This window comes from Salvelinus namaycush, chromosome 39, assembly GCF_016432855.1.
Source record: "Salvelinus namaycush isolate Seneca chromosome 39, SaNama_1.0, whole genome shotgun sequence".
Lineage (NCBI taxonomy): Eukaryota > Metazoa > Chordata > Actinopteri > Salmoniformes > Salmonidae > Salvelinus > Salvelinus namaycush.
This window is the reverse complement of record NC_052345.1, coordinates 6,765,713-6,784,260: the sequence shown is the minus strand read 5'-3', so window position 1 is coordinate 6,784,260 and position 18,548 is coordinate 6,765,713. Positions and strand designations below refer to the sequence as shown.

Below are 18,548 nucleotides of genomic sequence, written 5' to 3'. Positions count from 1 at the left end.
GGACACACAACCCTGGAGTCAAAGCATCTGCCCCCCTCCCACTGGCTCCCAGTCTATAAAAACAGAAAGTGTGCTGCTCCCTCTCTCGCCTGTGGAGAGAAAGGAGAAGGTGAGGGGAGGAGGCGGTGTGTGTGTGTGTGTAGGGGGGGGGTCCGCTTAGAGCCAAGCCATTAGACTGATTATAATTGGTGAATTACACAGGTGCTCGTTAGGCCTCGTTAGAGCTCGGCGCTCTGATGTGGCTTGTCGACACAGGCACTTACAGATACAGAACAAAGAGGGATGGAGGAGGGGGAGTCTGTTGTCTTTTCTCTTTATGGCAGGGGGGTGTGTGTGTGTGGTGTGTGTGTGTGTGTGTGTGTGTGTGTGTGTGTGTGTGTGTGTGTGTGTGTGTGTGTGTGTGTGTGTGTGTGTGTGTGTGTGTGTGTGTGTGTGTGTGTGTGAAGACAACTATGGGTACGTTTACATGGACACAGTAATACAATTACTGAAATCAGGCTACTGGTGGAATTTGATAAATGCAGAAAAATCGGCAATCAAAATATAAACATTTTATGAAAGTGACCATATTATTTTTGGGAAGCCAATTTAATTATGAGTTCGGGCATCTAAAGTTTGTATGTGAAAACTATTTTTAACATGCATACTTTTCGATTTTCTGAACCCACTTCACTGGCGCTAAAGAGGGAGGCTCTCGGCTGGTGCTAGCACATGTGCAGATCAAACACACCGCTGGAACACCGATTAAGGTGTTTACATGTCCTAATAATTATAATTGAAGATATAATCTAGGTGTTTTAATCAGTGTATGCTTACTTACTTTATGACCTTACATCGATTAAGATAATCAGTTCAATATCAAATGATGAATGTGCATGTAAACGTAATCGTTGATGTAGCAAGGTGGAGTCGAGGGATGAAAACAAGTATTTCATTAGTGTTGTAAACCTGTGTCTCTTCTCATTGATCCAGTTTTTCTTCTTCATCCAGGTCAGATCCTACTCCTGGTCATAGAAGCCAGTGGAGGCTACTGAGGGGAGGACGGCTCATAATAATGGCTGGAATGGAGTCAATGGAAAGTTATCAAACAGATCAAAGACGAGGTTTCCATGTGGTTGATACCACTCCATTGACTCCATTCCAGCCATTATTATGAGCCGTCCTCCCCTCAGCAGCCTCCACTGATAGAAGTACAAAACAGTGCCTTTCTTTAATGGAGACACAGTCAAAACAGTGTTAGGATCATCACCTTTCTTTAATGGAGACACAGTCAAAACAGTGTTAGGATCATCACCTTTCTTTAATGGAGACACAGTCAAAACAGTGTTAGGATCATCACCTTTCTTTAATGGAGATACAGTCAAAACAGTGTTAGGATCATCACCTTTCTTTAATGGAGATACAGTCAAAACAGTGTTAGGATCATCACCTTTCCACTTAATGGAGACACAGTCAAAACAGTGTTAGGATCATCACCTTTCTTTAATGGAGACACAGTCAAAATAGTGTTAGGATCGTCACCTTTCCACTTAATGGAGACACAGTCAAAACAGTGTTAGGATCATCACCTTTCTTTAATGGAGACACAGTCAAAATAGTGTTAGGATCGTCACCTTTCCACTTAATGGAGACACAGTCAAAACAGTGTTAGGATCATCACCTTTCTTTAACGGAGACACAGTCAAAACAGTGTTAGGATCATCACCTTTCTTTAATGGAGACACAGTCAAAACAGTGTTAGGATCATCACCTTTCTTTAACGGAGACACAGTCAAAATAGTGTTAGGATCATCACCTTTCTTTAATGGAGACACAGTCAAAACAGTGTTAGGATCATCACCTTTCTTTAATGGAGACACAGTCAAAACAGTGTTAGGATCATCACCTTTCTTTAATGGAGACACAGTCAAAACAGTGTTAGGATCATCACCTTTCTTTAATGGAGACACAGTCAAAACAGTGTTAGGATCATCACCTTTCTTTAACGGAGACACAGTCAAAACAGTGTTAGGATCATCACCTTTCTTTAATGGAGACACAGTCAAAACAGTGTTAGGATCATCACCTTTCTTTAATGGAGACACAGTCAAAACAGTGTTAGGATCATCACCTTTCTTTAATGGAGATACAGTCAAAACAGTGTTAGGATCATCACCTTTCTTTAACGGAGACACAGTCAAAACAGTGTTAGGATCATCACCTTTCTTTAATGGAGACACAGTCAAAACAGTGTTAGGATCATCACCTTTCTTTAATGGAGACACAGTCAAAACAGTGTTAGGATCATCACCTTTCTTTAATGGAGACACAGTCAAAACAGTGTTAGGATCATCACCTTTCTTTAATGGAGACACAGTCAAAACAGTGTTAGGATCATCACCTTTCTTTAATGGAGATACAGTCAAAACAGTGTTAGGATCATCACCTTTCTTTAATGGAGATACAGTCAAAACAGTGTTAGGATCATCACCTTTCTTTAATGGAGATACAGTCAAAACAGTGTTAGGATCGTCACCTTTCTTTAATGGAGACACAGTCAAAACAGTGTTAGGATCATCACCTTTCTTTAATGGAGATACAGTCAAAACAGTGTTAGGATCGTCACCTTTCTTTAATGGAGATACAGTCAAAACAGTGTTAGGATCATCACCTTTCTTTAATGGAGATACAGTCAAAACAGTGTTAGGATCGTCACCTTTCTTTAATGGAGACACAGTCAAAACAGTGTTAGGATCATCACCTTTCTTTAATGGAGACACAGTCAAAACAGTGTTAGGATCATCACCTTTCTTTAATGGAGACACAGTCAAAACAGTGTTAGGATCATCACCTTTCTTTAATGGAGATACAGTCAAAACAGTGTTAGGATCATCACCTTTCTTTAATGGAGATACAGTCAAAACAGTGTTAGGATCATCACCTTTCTTTAATGGAGATACAGTCAAAACAGTGTTAGGATCATCACCTTTCTTTAATGGAGATACAGTCAAAACAGTGTTAGGATCATCACCTTTCTTTAATGGAGACACAGTCAAAACAGTGTTAGGATCATCACCTTTCTTTAATGGAGATACAGTCTAAACAGTGTTAGGATCATCACCTTTCTTTAATGGGAGACACAGTCAAAACAGTGTTAGGATCATCACCTTTCTTTAATGGAGACACAGTCAAAACAGTGTTAGGATCATCACCTTTCTTTAATGGAGATACAGTCAAAACAGTGTTAGGATCATCACCTTTCTTTAATGGAGATACAGTCAAAACAGTGTTAGGATCATCACCTTTCTTTAATGGAGACACAGTCAAAACAGTGTTAGGATCATCACCTTTCTTTAATGGAGATACAGTCAAAACAGTGTTAGGATCATCACCTTTCTTTAATGGAGATACAGTCAAAACAGTGTTAGGATCGTCACCTTTCTTTAATGGAGATACAGTCAAAACAGTGTTAGGATCATCACCTTTCTTTAATGGAGATAATGTCAAGAACAATAATTAAAACATTTCCACCATAACAGGTGAAGACAAGCCTTAGGAAGCAAAGATATTTCACATACAACCACTCTCCTGATTGAATGATAAGACAACCTCATTTCTAGGCCTGAGCCACCAGGACTACCAAGTCAGCTGCACAGCTGGGGGAGATTTCTAAAAATTATATAACTCAGTTTAACCGTTTTGCTGCCGGACAGAATTAAAGTTTAACCGTTTCACTGCCGAGCAGAATTGAGTCGTCTGTGGTCTAGGCTGAGCTCCCTGACTAAAAACATGCAGCCTTTCTCTCTCTGTCTTACTGGCTGAGGAGTTTCAGTCGCACCAGTACTGGTGTTGTTGAGGTCCGTTGCTCGGCCTCTCCCATTCTGCTGGTGGTTGGTAACTAGGCTACGCCTGTCTCGGCTACCACTACCTGACAATTAGCATTGTCACTACTGCTAGTTTGTGCTGATGACCCAGAAAACACCTAGAATACAACAGACTGATAAAGTATAAGTGTGATATCACGGCACGAACAATACTGTCATATACAACAGTGAAAATATCCTTCAGAATTATTTGGCTTTTTTCTCTAAATTCATCACTGCTAGTCTAGTTCTGAGAATGGGTGTTTATGACTGTTCAGGTACATCATCATGTGTGTTGCACAACGTGTCGCTTAGAAAAAATAAGTGTAAGTACGCTTTCTCTTTCAGTGAAAAGTAAGGGTGTAATAGAAGAGAGAGAAAGAAGAGAGAGAAAGAGTGAGAGTGACAAATCTGCTGCCAATTTTCTGAAAAAAGAAAGCTTGCTTCACCATGCCTAGCAGTGACTGTGTGTTTTCTCCCCTCTGTTTGTCAGGGGATTCAGGGGAAAGTAGACCGAGCTCAGGGGTCTGCACAGCCAGGCACAGAGCATTTGATGTGTGACCGAAAAGTGTGTGTCATGTTTATTTGGGGGCGTGTGAATCTGTGAGTCACTGGGGTGCACAGAGGGCCTTTATGAGTGGAAGTGTCTGTGTGTATATGTACTACGGTCCCATGTTTCCATGGGACTGAAATTTTGTGGGTTTTTTAAAAAGTATGTTATCCATCCTGCGTATATAACAGTTGCAAGTGTGACTTTCTTTTCTGGCATTGCAGATTTCAACTGACTGGTAGTCTGCTCTATATTTCTGATAGGTAGCAATCAATGCTTATGAACACAGACTATGTATATTGTGGGTACAAGCTGGTGAACCACTTCTGGTAAATAAACTGGAAGGAAGGGAAATCTGTGTTAGTTGGCATTAGTGTAGCCTAGTGGTTAGAGCATTGGACCAGTAACCGAAAGGTTGCAAGATCAAATCCCCGAGCTGACAAGGTAAACATCTGTCGTTCTGCCCCTGAACAAGGCCGTTAACCCACTGTTCCTAGGCTGTCATTGAAAATAAGAATTTGTTCTTAACTGACTTGCCTAGTTAAATAAAGTTTCTTTTAAAAAATAAAAATAAATCAACAGCAGTCGCTGATAGTAGAGGAAGAGAAAGTTGATCATTTTTCATACTAGCACTGACTTTGCGGATAAGTACTTTGAGGGAAAATTGACTTGCTACAACTGTGATGTGGTTGTCTCACCCCGCTATCTTAAGATGAATGCACTAATTGTAAGTGTTTCTGGACAAGAATGTCTGCTAAAATGACTCAAATGTCAAATGTAAATCTGTTGGTGCTGATTTCTGAAGTGTTTTCAATTGAGGTGTTTTGATGCAAAATATAATTGAATGGTAAAAACATGCTGAATGTAACCAGTCATTCAATGGACCGGGGAAGTGAATTCACTTAACTCTGCCCTGAGGAAACTTCATTAAATCTCCATCCCAAGCATGTGAATCAAGCTAGAGTAAAGCGAATTTGATGTTTGTCTAGTAGCATATACCATATCATCATGTCAATCATCACGCACACACAACTTCTCTTCATTGCTTTATTTCCTGGAAGCATCAGGGGCAGTTGCTGATTCTAAATGATGATCAGCCCTGCATCTGAATGCAGCATGCCACCCACACAGTTTCGGCTAAACTCACACCATCACACACACAGACAGTGTGTCCTCTCTCTCTTTTTAAAAGCCCTCCCTCTTACTTTCTAAGATAAATGTTTATGCATTTCCTATGCAATTTTGTATGTTTTCACTGTCAAACAAATGACAAAGTCTCTTTATAAACACACACACAATCTCATCGACACACACCATTTCTTTGAAATGGGACTGCCTGGGGATGTGGAGTTGTTTGGGTTGCCAGACTCTGGAGCGCTACTGGAAATGACTGCTTTCACTTTTGGATTCTGATCACTGGAGTATTCTAAGTATTATTACTTGAAGAGTATATATAGCATCTGTGAATGCACACAATGAGGTACATGTTTAACATTTCACCATCTATCATTCAAATCACTTGCTGGGAAATACTGTCTGTGTGTGACTGACCTCCAAACAAAAGTACAAGTCCTCGCATGCCAGACGTAAGCTACCGTATATATGCTAAGTAATTGTACTGCAATGGTTAACAGCATTTTTTTTTAAAACACTATTTCCAAATTGTCATTTTTTCACATTTAAAAGTAATCCTTAAAGCTAGAATAATACATTTAAACAATAACAAATCGTTCTCCCTGGCCTTGTTTTGCTGAAAAGCTAAGGGAGAGGGCTGGAGAAATGTAACCAGTCGAAAATTCATAGACAAAGCTATGGATGCAAGGACTGACCCTCCATGATATCAACATTATAGTTTTAACCATGTTTTAAGGCTATACAGTGTTTGTTTACATTTAGGTTGTTTACAAACATTTGGGTAAAACACGCTTATATTTTGGGTTCTGATGGGGTATGACAGCTGAACTGAGCTCAAGAGGCATTTCTAAGTTATATACTTCAAGAATCAATGGGTATTTATCATTCATTTAATTCCATTTATTTAAAGATGCAAGAATATGACAGTAGTAAAATAATATCAATACTTTTAATTAGGACCATAACTGTTTGTGAGAGTTAGTTTTGCCAGATTATTTTTGTGTGCTTGTGTTGAGAGGTTTTCCTGCCTTCTTGCCACACAGGTCAACTCCACCATTCTGGGAAATTAAGATGTGGTGTACTATAGCTCCACCCATCCAGCCACACCCAGACCAGTACCTCCCACCTCACATTCACTTCTGCTATTTCTCTAAAGAGGAACCGTCTCTAGTACTAAGACCAAATACACAAGTATAGTATTGGAAAACATTTACAGTGCCTTCAAAAAGTATGTATACCCCTTGACTTATTTCACATTTTGTGTTACAGCCTGATTTCAAAATGGATGAAATAGATGTTTTTCACACCCATCTACACACAATATCCCATAATGACGAAGTGAAAACATGTTTTATTTTATTTTTGCACAGAAATATCTAATTTACTTAAGTATTCACAACCCTTTGCTATGACACTCCAAATTGAGCTCAGGTGCATCCAATATCCAAACAAGCCTCTCACCTTTGCCGCTTGCTATAAACCACCTTCTGCCCCCAGCTGTGCCCTGGACACCATATGTGAATTGATTGCCCCCCCATCTATCTTCAGAGCTCGTGCTCTTAGGTGACCTAAACTGGGACATGCTTAACACCCCGGCCATCCTACAACCTAAACTTGATGCCCTCAATCGCACACAAATTATCAACGAACCTACCAGGTACAACCCCAAATCTGTAAACACAGGCGCCCTCATAGATATCATCCTAACCAACCTGCCCTCCAAATATACCTCTGGAGTCTTCAACCAGGATCTCAGCGATCACTGTCCGTAATGGGTCTGCGGTCAAACGACCACCCCTCATCACTGTCAAACGCTCCCTAAAACACTTCAGCGAGCAGGCCTTTCTAATCGACCTGGCCCGGGTATCCTGGAAGGATATTGACCTCATTCCGTCAGTAGAAAATGCCTGGTTATTCTTTAAAAGTGCTTTCCTCACAATCTTAAATAAGCATGCCCCATTAAACAATTTTAGGACCAGGAACAGATATAGCCCGTGGTTCACTCCAGACCTGACTGCCCTTGACCAGCACAAAAACATCCTGTGGCGTACTGCATTAGCCTCGAATAGCCCCCGCGATATGCAACTTTTCAGGGAAATTAGGAACCAATATACACAGGCAGTTAGGAAAGCAAAGGCTATCTTTTTCAAACAGAAATTTGCATCCTGCAGCACAAATTCCAAAAAGTTGCTTTGCAGTGCGACAGACACAGATTTAAGATTTACATTCCAACAGGACAATGACAATGAGCATACAGCCAAAGCAACGTTGGAATGGCTTCAGAACAAGAATGTGAAAGTCCTTGAGTGGCCCAGCTAAAGCTCAGACTTGAATCCCATTGAAAATCTGTGGAAAGACATGAAGATTGCTGTTCACCGCCGAGAGAATCTACAAGGAAGAATAGGAGAAAATCCCCAAATACAGATGTGCAAAGCTGATACAGACATACCCAAGATGACTCAAAGCTATAAATTGCTGCCAAAGGTGCTTCTACAAAGTATTGACTCAGGGGTGGGAATACTTCTAAATGACAGATTTCTGTATTTCATTTTCAATAAATTAGCGAAAATTTCTAAAAACATATTTTCCCTTTGTCATTATGGGGTATTGTGTGTAGATGGGTGAGGAAAAAATATGTTTAAACCATTCTGAATTCAGGCAGTAACAACAAAATGTGTAATAAGTCAAGGGGTATGAATACTTTCTGAATTCACACACTAGGGCAACACACTAGGGTACTACAAACAAAAAAACAAACTAACTAAAAGCAGTTCCTAACTTCCTATACAACTTGAAACAAATTCATCCAGAATGATGTACCTGTAAATACAATTGTAAGCCTACATGCATAAATTGATACTAGGCTACCATAACTCTACCATTACTAATGACTGGCAGTTGGCCAAGAACATCATGTGGACCAACATATCATAAGTCACTCTAGAGTCTAGTCTACAACACTTTACAACAGTAGATATTTAAAGTAGCATGACTGTGATGAGCATTGTTTTGGTGTGTTTGGAGTGGAGTGTGAGTTACTACTTACTCACATCTCTCCATCATTCACTCTCTCTGCTCTGCGTTAGGTATGACATCACCTCTCCTGACCCGGCCATGACCCTTTCATAATTTACCCCCCCCCCCCCTATCCCTGATGTCACGGACATCTCCATGGCAACCCGTGACCTCTATAAGCCTCTGTAGATACCACCTTGACATTGTGCCCTAGCAGACCAATGATAAACCCTGTTTAACTGTTATAATGGAAGAGTTGAGAAATTCATGGTGCTTTTCACCTTACAGCACGGGTCTCAAACAAATGGTGCTCACAAACCAATTTAATGCAGGATGAGTTGTTTGAACTCTGGAATCACCTGTTTTAGACCTTTGTAAAGGTCAGGGTTAAAAATGTAATGAAAGGTCATTCTAAATGTGCGAGAAAAAAACAATTATAGTCTCCACCCTCCCTCGATATTCCTTACACAGCAATCGAAAACGCCTCATCTCTTTATGAAAAACACAATGGCAACTCAATTAAATGAAATTAGCAAGAATTAAATTAAATGATCAATCCTGTACTTATAAGAACCTACTACCGTTCGCCTTTTTACAGACTGGCAGAGCGACAGTTAAGGAGATGGAAGAGGAAGGACAGCTCCATATGTATCGCGTCAGCCCCTGGGCCTGAGGGGACAGTTTGGGCCGACCGTCTTTTCCCTGCTGCGCTCTGCGCTGCTCATTTGGCCTCCTCCTGTCTTGTGCTAAAGGTCTCTCACTGCTACAAGGCTCCTTAGCACTTCTCTGGGAGCTATGGAACGAGGATATGCAGATTCAACGGCAACGCTGCATTCCCTTCATTAAAACGATTACATACACAAAATCTCATTTTCCCACGGGCGGACAGATAACGACGACAGATGGAAAAGGGGGATTGACAAAAGGAAGAGAGGGAGGGGTCGAATGGGGTGGGGGTAAATTATTAAAAAATAAAAGTATCTAATTATAGATAGTGACCCCCACGCACAAGGCTGACTAGCCCCTTTACTAACCTCTAACAACCGTCCTCTGACTTAATTTGCTGGGTCAGGGAAGTGAGCGAGTTTTCCGCTGTTGTCCTCGCGGGGACAGAGCCATACCTGACTCACCGTACCTTCCAGGCCGTTTCTGGTTCACTGCGCATGGAGCAGAGAAGACCTTGCCTGAGAAAAAGACATGTAGTGGGGAGTAGATGAGATTTGTTCTGGTTCATTTAACTGCGATGGCCAGTGTTAAGTGTTTGGCAAGGGCCTGACTCAGAGGGTGAACCGGGGGCAAAAGAGGAGGGAGGAAGAGAAAGAGGAAGTAGAAATAGTCATTGTGAAGGGGGAAGTTCGGAACTAGGGGCATAGGAGGAAGGAGCGATGGAGGAACTGGGGACATAAGAGAAGGGAGGGATGGAGGGAAGTAAAAAAAAACAGTCATCATTGTGAAGGCCAAATAGACATCATGTTCCTTCAGGCAGCTTTATTGTTTTGTCCTTTACTAACTGAGGACTCAACTTTGGAGTAAGCGAACTAATGACTAACGGACAGAGAACACAAACACGTAGATTTGGTTTACAGTACATGATGGCAGAATGGAGACGATACTGTTAGTGATGGCACGCATAGGATACACCTCCGTGCAGAGCTCTTACTGAAAAAGAAAGGCCAAGCGGGATCTCAGATGAGTTTCTTTCACCCACAAATTCTGTGACTCACAATCAAATTGATCTTAACGTACATGCTTCTTTCTATTACCAAGCCATTTACCGTGAGAGAATGCTTTGCACTTAACCATCAATCTCTCTGTCTTGTCATCAAGGTAGTGCTGAGTGATTATTGTGCTTTGAGGTCGGTTCCGATAAAAAAACTAAAAAAACATCAAATGCATTATTAAATTACTCTAAAATTATTTTAGAGCTTTTTAATGGACATTCCAAAGCCAAGAATGGTGAACATGCAATTGCTAAAACATGTAAAATATTCCATTGTCTCTGTCAGTGTAACGTTCTTCGTCCTCCTCGTCTGAGGAGGAGTAGGAGATGTCGGACCAATACGCAGCGTGGTGAGTATTCATATTTATTAGAATACTTTCAATAACGAACAAAAACAATAAACTGAACAAAATAAACGAAGACGCAACAGTCCCGGAATAGTGAACACTAAACACAGGAACACACGAACAGGAACAATCACCCACAACCCACAATACAAAACAGGATACCTAAATATGGCTCCCAATCAGAGACAACGACAAACACCTGCCTCTGATTGAGAACCATATCAGGCCAAACACATAGAAATAGACAAACTAGACAAACAACATAGAATGCCCACTCAGATCACACCCTGACCAAACAAAACATAGAAACATACAAAGCAAACTATGGTCAGGGCGTGACAGTCAGGTCCACATTGGGTAAGATATCAATAGTAAACAACTAAATTACTATTAAATAATACAATATTTCAGTTGTTTATTTACAATAGTTCGTTTTTATTTGACGACTTTATTATTTTTCATTCCTTAAAGTCATCACCTCATCTCTGCTCAGGCAATAGCAGCCAAACAAAAGTTATCTCTGCCCCCATACTGTACTGTCTGTACTGTCTATAGTCATCCCATTTAGGGTGTGTTCGGAATTTCATTCTGGAGTGCCAGAGTGCGCTCTGGGCGTTCATAAATTTAGAGCGTCAGATTCTCCGTTCGTAAATTCAGAGCGTTTCGCTCTCGGGGCGTACACTGGATGCTCTGGCCGAGGAGTAGAGTTGATCCGAGCGTTCTGACCTCACAACGGCAGTCAAGTACCCAAGCTAACTAGCTACTACCTGACAAAAATGAGAGAACACCTCACTCTGACCATTTTACTCACCCTAGCAAAGCTGGTTATGCTGTTTTCATCATGTTATCCAGAGAGTTGGTGACTGTAACTATGCTGCTGGCAACAATTTAATTACGCCTCTTTTTACCCACATTTACTGACACCGGCCATATTCAACGGGTGTTAAGCGTTCGTAAATTCGTCAGTTATTCTGCACTCTGGCACACTCAGACGAGAGTGCTCTGAAATCGGAGTAGATTGCCAGAGCGAATTAACGAACACACCCTTAGCTAGACTAGACTGCCTAAGCATGCTGCATCCTTTCCTCATTCTCTTTCAAAGCCTTGCCTGACCTTACCACTCTCCTTCCGTTCTCATACAATATCCTTCCCTCACTCCATCTCTCTCTCTCTCTCCAGCCCTTCCGCCCAGCCCAGGGCAGAGTGCTAGAGTAACACCCATGGTAGGGCAGTGATGTTTGGGCCCAGTAATGTTTGGGCCCAATAGTGAGTGACCAGGTTTAAGTGCCCCTCTTTTCCTACAGCCCTGCCACAGGCCTCATGCACGCTCACACACACGCCTGCATCATGCTCACCACCGTGAGTGATTAACACCACAGGGCTCTATGGTTTTACTGTCTTTTTCTCCCGCATTTTGCTTCCCATCTTTCACCTTCCTCAGAAAGCAAATGAAATATGTCATCCTAAATTACCCTCACTCAACAAAAATGACGAAATTGCCCGTATGAGCTGTGAACTGTGTGTGTGTTTGGGCATGCATGTGATGTGTGTATGTCTGTGTGAGAGAGAGAGTATGGGCTCAAGTGAGTCTGTGTGCTTATGCATGTGATGGATAAGAGCGTCTGCTAAATGACTTAAATGTAAATGAGTGTGAGAGAAAGAGAGAGAAAGGGGGAAAGAAGGGTATTCTATTTGTGTTCAGGAGAAATCTTGTCTCGAAATAAAGTGCTGAAAATACCTGTTTTCTAATGAAATATTGAATAGATTTTTGGGTTAACGGAAGCAAAACAAATATCCATGTCTATCTTAATAAACCGGAAACAGTGTACTTCTATGACCCCTCCACAACTCACTCAGTCATAATTAGGCCTATAACTAGAGTGAGTAATTACTTAATAATTACTTAATAACCACTCACTAAGTGGGACCCAAAAAAAATGGCACACCATGTCACAGATCATAGGCCCACAATGAACAAGATCCCTATTGATTTTTGACAATCTTCTTGACCTTTTAATGAATGAGGTCAGACTGGTCAGTGACCTCTCTCCAGTCAAGAGTAGACCACTGCTGTGGTGACTGGCTCTTTCTCAATTAATATTTTCTTCATTCCTCACATTCTCGTCTCCTTCTCAAACCACATTGGAGGAGGGGATCCAAGTTCACTCCCCTCTAACCTTCTCCCCCAATGCATATTGAGAAGGGGATGTGGAGAAAAGAGCAAGAAGTCAAAGAAAGAGCCGCTATGCATCATGCTGTTCCTCTGAAGTTACTCACTGACAGGAGAGAAGAAGAAGGGCAGATGTAAATAAGGTCAATGTTTCATGTGGAGGAGTATGTGTGTAGGGGTGACCTCTAATTGACATGTCCTATGGGCTGGACCCATGGGCTGACCACCACTTAGGCAGAGCATTAGTTCCCATAAAGAAAAATATTAAGAGTCAGCATTGGCTTGAGAAATCAATGGAGATATTTCTGAAAACATTTCTCATGGGGAATTTTTTTTTTCTTTCTTTCTAATTGCAGATACAGTATATTAATTGTATTATTTTTTTCCTTTCAAATGATCACAAGGGATCAATTCATGTGATGCAAATTTTATTGAACAAGTTGCCTAAAAATAGCACAAAAAGTCACAGCATTGGGTGCACCACAAAAGACATGGCAGATGCTCGCGAGTAAAGGTAAGCCTAACGGAAGTTGCTTTCCTGAATACAATTTTGATACAAGTTATCAAACAACTTCGCTTATAACTTGAATGTTTCTGTCTAGCCACAACATCTTTATGGTGTTTCCCCTCCAAACTCATCTCATTATTTTACTATGAGTGTCTTTATAGTACAAACAATGCGCTTACTCATGAATTTACCTAGACGAAATATAACCATAACATTTGTCTGTAAATAATTAACACATTTTACTCATCGCTTTATGACCATAATAAATTCATAATATCTTAGAGGACGCACTGAACCGATGATTTCAAGTCCAATCATAATACAAGTAAGTCATCGATTATTGGCTCTAAGTATGTTCTACTTAAGCTATCTTATCTATACATTGCAAGGTCTGTGGTCAAATTGTTGTCAGGAAATTTGTCAGTGCGTAATTGATATATGTCATATTTCTTGGCATATGACAAATTGTCATACCAAAACTGAGTACACAGAAAGAGGGAAATTATATTAAAACATTCGTACTGAGCACATTTGCTTGTTGCTGGCTGCCAAAAATCTGATTGTAAAAAATAAATAAAATAATAAAAAACAGTATTTACGGCTTGAAGGAAATTACAATGGAAGTGTTTTTAAGAGTTATTGCCAGAAAACGTTCTGTTCCCCTGATGGGCATACAGGTATAGACAACATAGTAGACTGCTACTCCACCTGAGGATATGGGTGGAAGGTTGGGACGAGTCGAACATGGAGATAGAACTTGGAGAACTAGGGGCGCGTGGGCGGATGCCTGCATCGTTCGATTCGACCGTTCTTCTATTCTGGGTGAGAAAATGATTCAGACCTCATTACCATACTCAGGAGACAGAGACGTCTTTGTCCTCGAACCAAAAACAGGTGTTCGGATAGAGGGGTCTCCTGCTTTGTTGTTTTGTTTGCTACCATGGTTTCTCATGGTAAAACTCTACCTGAGGCCAAATAATAGCTGTTTGTCAGCTAATATTATAATACATTTAAAAGTCTGGCGTGGCCTTTCCATGCGTAAAATACCAAAGGTTGATTACAAAAAAGCCTAAACCACACAAAGTGTCATCGTGATGCTTACAGCAATTAATACAAAATAAAATAAAGCTGCTTGGCCTCTGTCTCTGGGTAAAAGGGAAAAAATAAAGACTCAAAAAGGTTGATTGTAAGAATAAAAAGCATCCCAAACCACTTTTTTTCAGGTTTCATCGTTATGGTCTTCTGATTTGGATATTCTGGACATAACTACTTTTCCACTCCATAATAAATTCATAACCACTTGGCTGGCGTCACCATGCGTAAAATGAAAAGGAAAGACTCCAATACTTGAGAAATAATAGGCCTACTGGCCTATGTGGGCCACAACCACTTTTTCACATGTGATCGTGATGGTGCCAGTCTTATTCTTGTTCTGAATAAACTATTCTGGACATATCGCACTACCTTGCCACTCTAGCCTCTGCTCTCCTCCACATCCCACCCTCCCTCTGCTCTACTCGGAGTATAGTACGGCTACTCCGCCTCTTCCCGCCCGGAGGCCTGCTCCTGGAAGCGGTCCAACCTGGGAGTGGCTTCCCGCTTTTCACACGGAGCAGGAACTGATGCGCCAGGATAACCAAATATGGACTTGCTATAAATTTCGTTGCCATGACTCAGCCTCGCGCCTTATCAATCGAACACTATTGAACACTGTGTGGATACAAGGCGATGGGAAGGGAAATTTGGCTACTGTTCAACAAGTTATACAATGACATTGCATAGGCTAAATAGTCGTGTTCTTAGCCTGAGGAAGACCTATAGTTTTCTTAGGTAAATGACCCAAGCTGATGTAATTGTAAGGCAATCTTCAATCAGCTAAATGTGTCAGTGATATTTTCTGATATGGACCCTAATAGGCACAAAATACATGTAGCCTATCAATACATGTAGAGTACTCAAATGTATCAATATAATATTATATCCAACTGGCAATGCCCCCTTCATAACGGTGTTATAAAGATAGCCCTCAAGATTATATCCACATCAATATATGAAGTCAAAATGAATCCGAAAGTGGAGGTTCGACGCAAATAACACTACCATTTAACCCAGATAGATGTATAAAATCATTTACGTAGCCTATCACTTTCCTCTCTCTCAAGTCTTGTTTATCTCAGCAGTTCCTGGCAACAACGTCATCGAGCATCTGACGTTTCAGGGCGTGGAACAAGGGCTGGCCAATCGGTGCGTTTCTTGCACTATAAAGTGTATAAATTGCCTGTATCGCATGAACACTGGTAGAACACGAGTTTAAACCAGCGAGAAAACAACTAACATTCCAGTTCGCAAAGAAATATCAACGGGACGAAAGACTGTGTGGAATCCAATAATTAGTCACCGGACATCAGTTTGAATACAACTGTCAAGAAAAAAAACCCGACGACTATTGACTCGGTACAGTACAGTTCCACTATTTTGGAAGTTTTGCTCTGTTCTACATTGATAACTTTGGGCTTGATTATAATATACCTTCTGCGGAAACGTTTGGTTGCTGAAAAGACACTCGAGAGGGCTTGCCCTTTTTGGACTTATAAATTCAGCTACTACACTGAAGAATTCCAGCAATATTTGAATAATGTCCACAATAATGGAACAGCCTTTCTATCATGACGACTCGTTTCTTTCTGCTTATGGTCATTCAGGCGCTGCCCTGCACGACTACAAGCTCCTCAAGCAGAACATGAACTTGAACTTCGCCGAGAACTATCGGAACCAAAGCCTCAAGGCTCAGCTACGCAACGAGAGTGAATTCTATTCGACCGGGGTCGCATCAGAAGTCGGCTCGCTGAAGCTCGCCTCTCCTGAACTGGAGCGATTGATCATCCAGAACAGCAACGGTGTCATCACTACCACACCGACACCTGGGCAGTACTTCTACAGCAGGGGAATCACAGAGGAACAAGAGGGCTTCGCGGACGGGTTCGTTAAAGCTCTGGACGACCTCCACAAGATGAACCAGATGCCGCCACCGAACGTGTCCATCGGAACCGGTGGAGTCTCCACGTGCACTGTGGCCTCCACCGTGTTTGGTTCCTCCATGCATCCGGAGCACCTGGAGTACACCACCCTGAACAGCTGTGGCCCTCACACTAACCTCACACCTGCAACCAGCAGCTACCCCTCCACCACCATCAGCTACCTGCCTAACCACCAGTACCAGCACCACCAAGCCGCGGCGCACCCATCCCACCACTTCCAACACTCGCTAGCCGGTGCAGGCCTACACGCACAGCGATATTCGGGGATGAAAGAGGAGCCCCAGACCGTTCCAGACATGGAGAGCAGCGACGACGAGTCAGTTTGCGGCATGTCCCCAATCGACATGGAGAACCAGGAGCGCATCAAGGCCGAGCGCAAGAGGCTAAGGAACCGCCTGGCAGCCACCAAGTGCCGGAAGCGCAAGCTGGAGCGCATCTCGCGCTTGGAGGACAAGGTCAAGATTCTGAAGACAGACAACGCCGGGCTCTCCAGCACAGCTTCCGTCCTGCGCGAGCAGGTAGCTCAACTCAAACAGAAAGTAATGACACACGTCAGTTCTGGCTGTCAACTCATGTTGACATCCAAGATCAAGTCGTTTTGAAAACTATAAAACGATGGACTATAAAATAAACACTGGACAATAATAGGGAATACATTTGTTTTCCTTTGTTAAAGCAATCAGAACTTACTGCACTGTTGGGACAGCAATTGAGTGAACTACCATTGTGTTTTCATGTTGAAAATATTCAAAAGTTGGTTATTTTTTTTGCATTGTTTATTGGTTTCAAGGGTATGATGGACATGGGAAACCGCGTGCACAATAATAAGACTAATAACACTCGGGGCATTCTGAACAAGTTATATACAGTGTCCGCTAGTTATGGCTTTGCCTGTTTACATTTTTTTTTTTTTATTAATTTGAACTGTCATTTGTGAAATGCATTCCATTTATAAGTTATTGTTTTAAGTCAGGTTGATCCTCACTGTCTTTTTTACTTGTACAGTATATATTTAAGTAAAATCTTAAAATGTACCCTCGTCTATTTTACATTGTATCCTTTCTACACAACTACATTGACATTTCTCAAACCAACGAACGCTGTAGGCCTATGAATTAGATATAGCCTAGGCCTATATATTACATTGCAGCTATAGTGTTCATGACAAGCTTTAGCGTTAACATGTGTGTAGAAGTAGGTGTGTTGTTTACGTCGATTCATAATTACATTGACATTTCCCACGCTAACCAGTAAATTATCATCAGGAACGGTTTCTGTTTTTAATCAACCAACACAGAAACGGGCTTGACGTACGAGACGTGCCCGCGTTGTGTTGTTTGCCCTCTGACGTACATACGTATTGCCAAATATGGTATTTTTTGGAATTACACGTCACTACAGGGGGAAGATTTCCGTGAACCCCCACCTACATTGCCCGTCAGTAGAGCGGCGCGTTTTCGAGAGACCTTACTACTAGACCATACTGTGCGTGTGAAGAGAAGTTTGTCAATGGCAAGCTTTTAAAGACGGGGGAGTTTCCCTAGGCAGCCACCGCAGTGTTTTAGTTCCCAAAACAACCTTATGCGAAACTAATGTCGAGATAAAAATACACGGGTCAATTTTCCAGCAAAGCAAACGATGTTTTTTGCTGATGTGAGAAGGGAAACTAAACATTGGTAGGCTACGTGGGAGTAATCTTGTACAGGTCGCTGAACATTCAAAGTCAAATGTAAACTCAGCAAATAGCCTTGCCAATAAGTTATAAACAGGAAAAGTGTAGGACTATAGACCAAATGAAGGCCATATCATTGATATCAGCAGAGCTCGAGCAAAGTCATCTTAATTCAACTCCAGCCAAAGGAAGACATCCATATTACATATCTAAACTAGAGCTAGGCCTTAGTACAAATCCTCTGAACAGTTAGCCAATGATCTAGGGAAGGCAGGGTAGGGGTTGGATGCGGAGAGCGGTAGGTTCTCTGCATTTATTTGGAGCCCAACTTTATGGAAAAGGTGTCATCTGATGACTGACAGTGCTTTTATAACAACCTGCTTCAAGGAATCCAATCTAGAGTGCAGGATATCCTACTGATAGACTGTGCTGGGAATTCTCCACATTACACAATCTTACAAAAGCTGTATTAGATCACCACCTACCATTGTTGAAGCAGATCTGTCAACGGATTTAGGAGAGAAACTGGCAAAGTGTCGATAGAGCTCCACC

General features: G+C 41.6%; 1 protein-coding gene across 1 annotated transcript; it reads left to right on the top strand.

Moving 5' to 3' along the window:
- Positions 1-15,565: 15,565 nt before the first annotated feature.
- Positions 15,566-17,358, top strand: LOC120032562 (transcription factor jun-B-like). The gene has a single exon (XM_038978701.1). It carries the CDS (start codon positions 15,922-15,924, stop codon positions 16,924-16,926), a length of 1,005 nt encoding a protein of 334 aa, XP_038834629.1. The 5' UTR covers positions 15,566-15,921; the 3' UTR covers positions 16,927-17,358.
- The last annotated feature ends 1,190 nt before the right edge of the window (positions 17,359-18,548 follow it).

Coding starts and splice junctions, on each gene's coding strand:
- LOC120032562 (XM_038978701.1), top strand. CDS start 15,922: ATGTCCACAATAATGGAACAGCCTTTCTATCATGACGACTCGTTTCTT.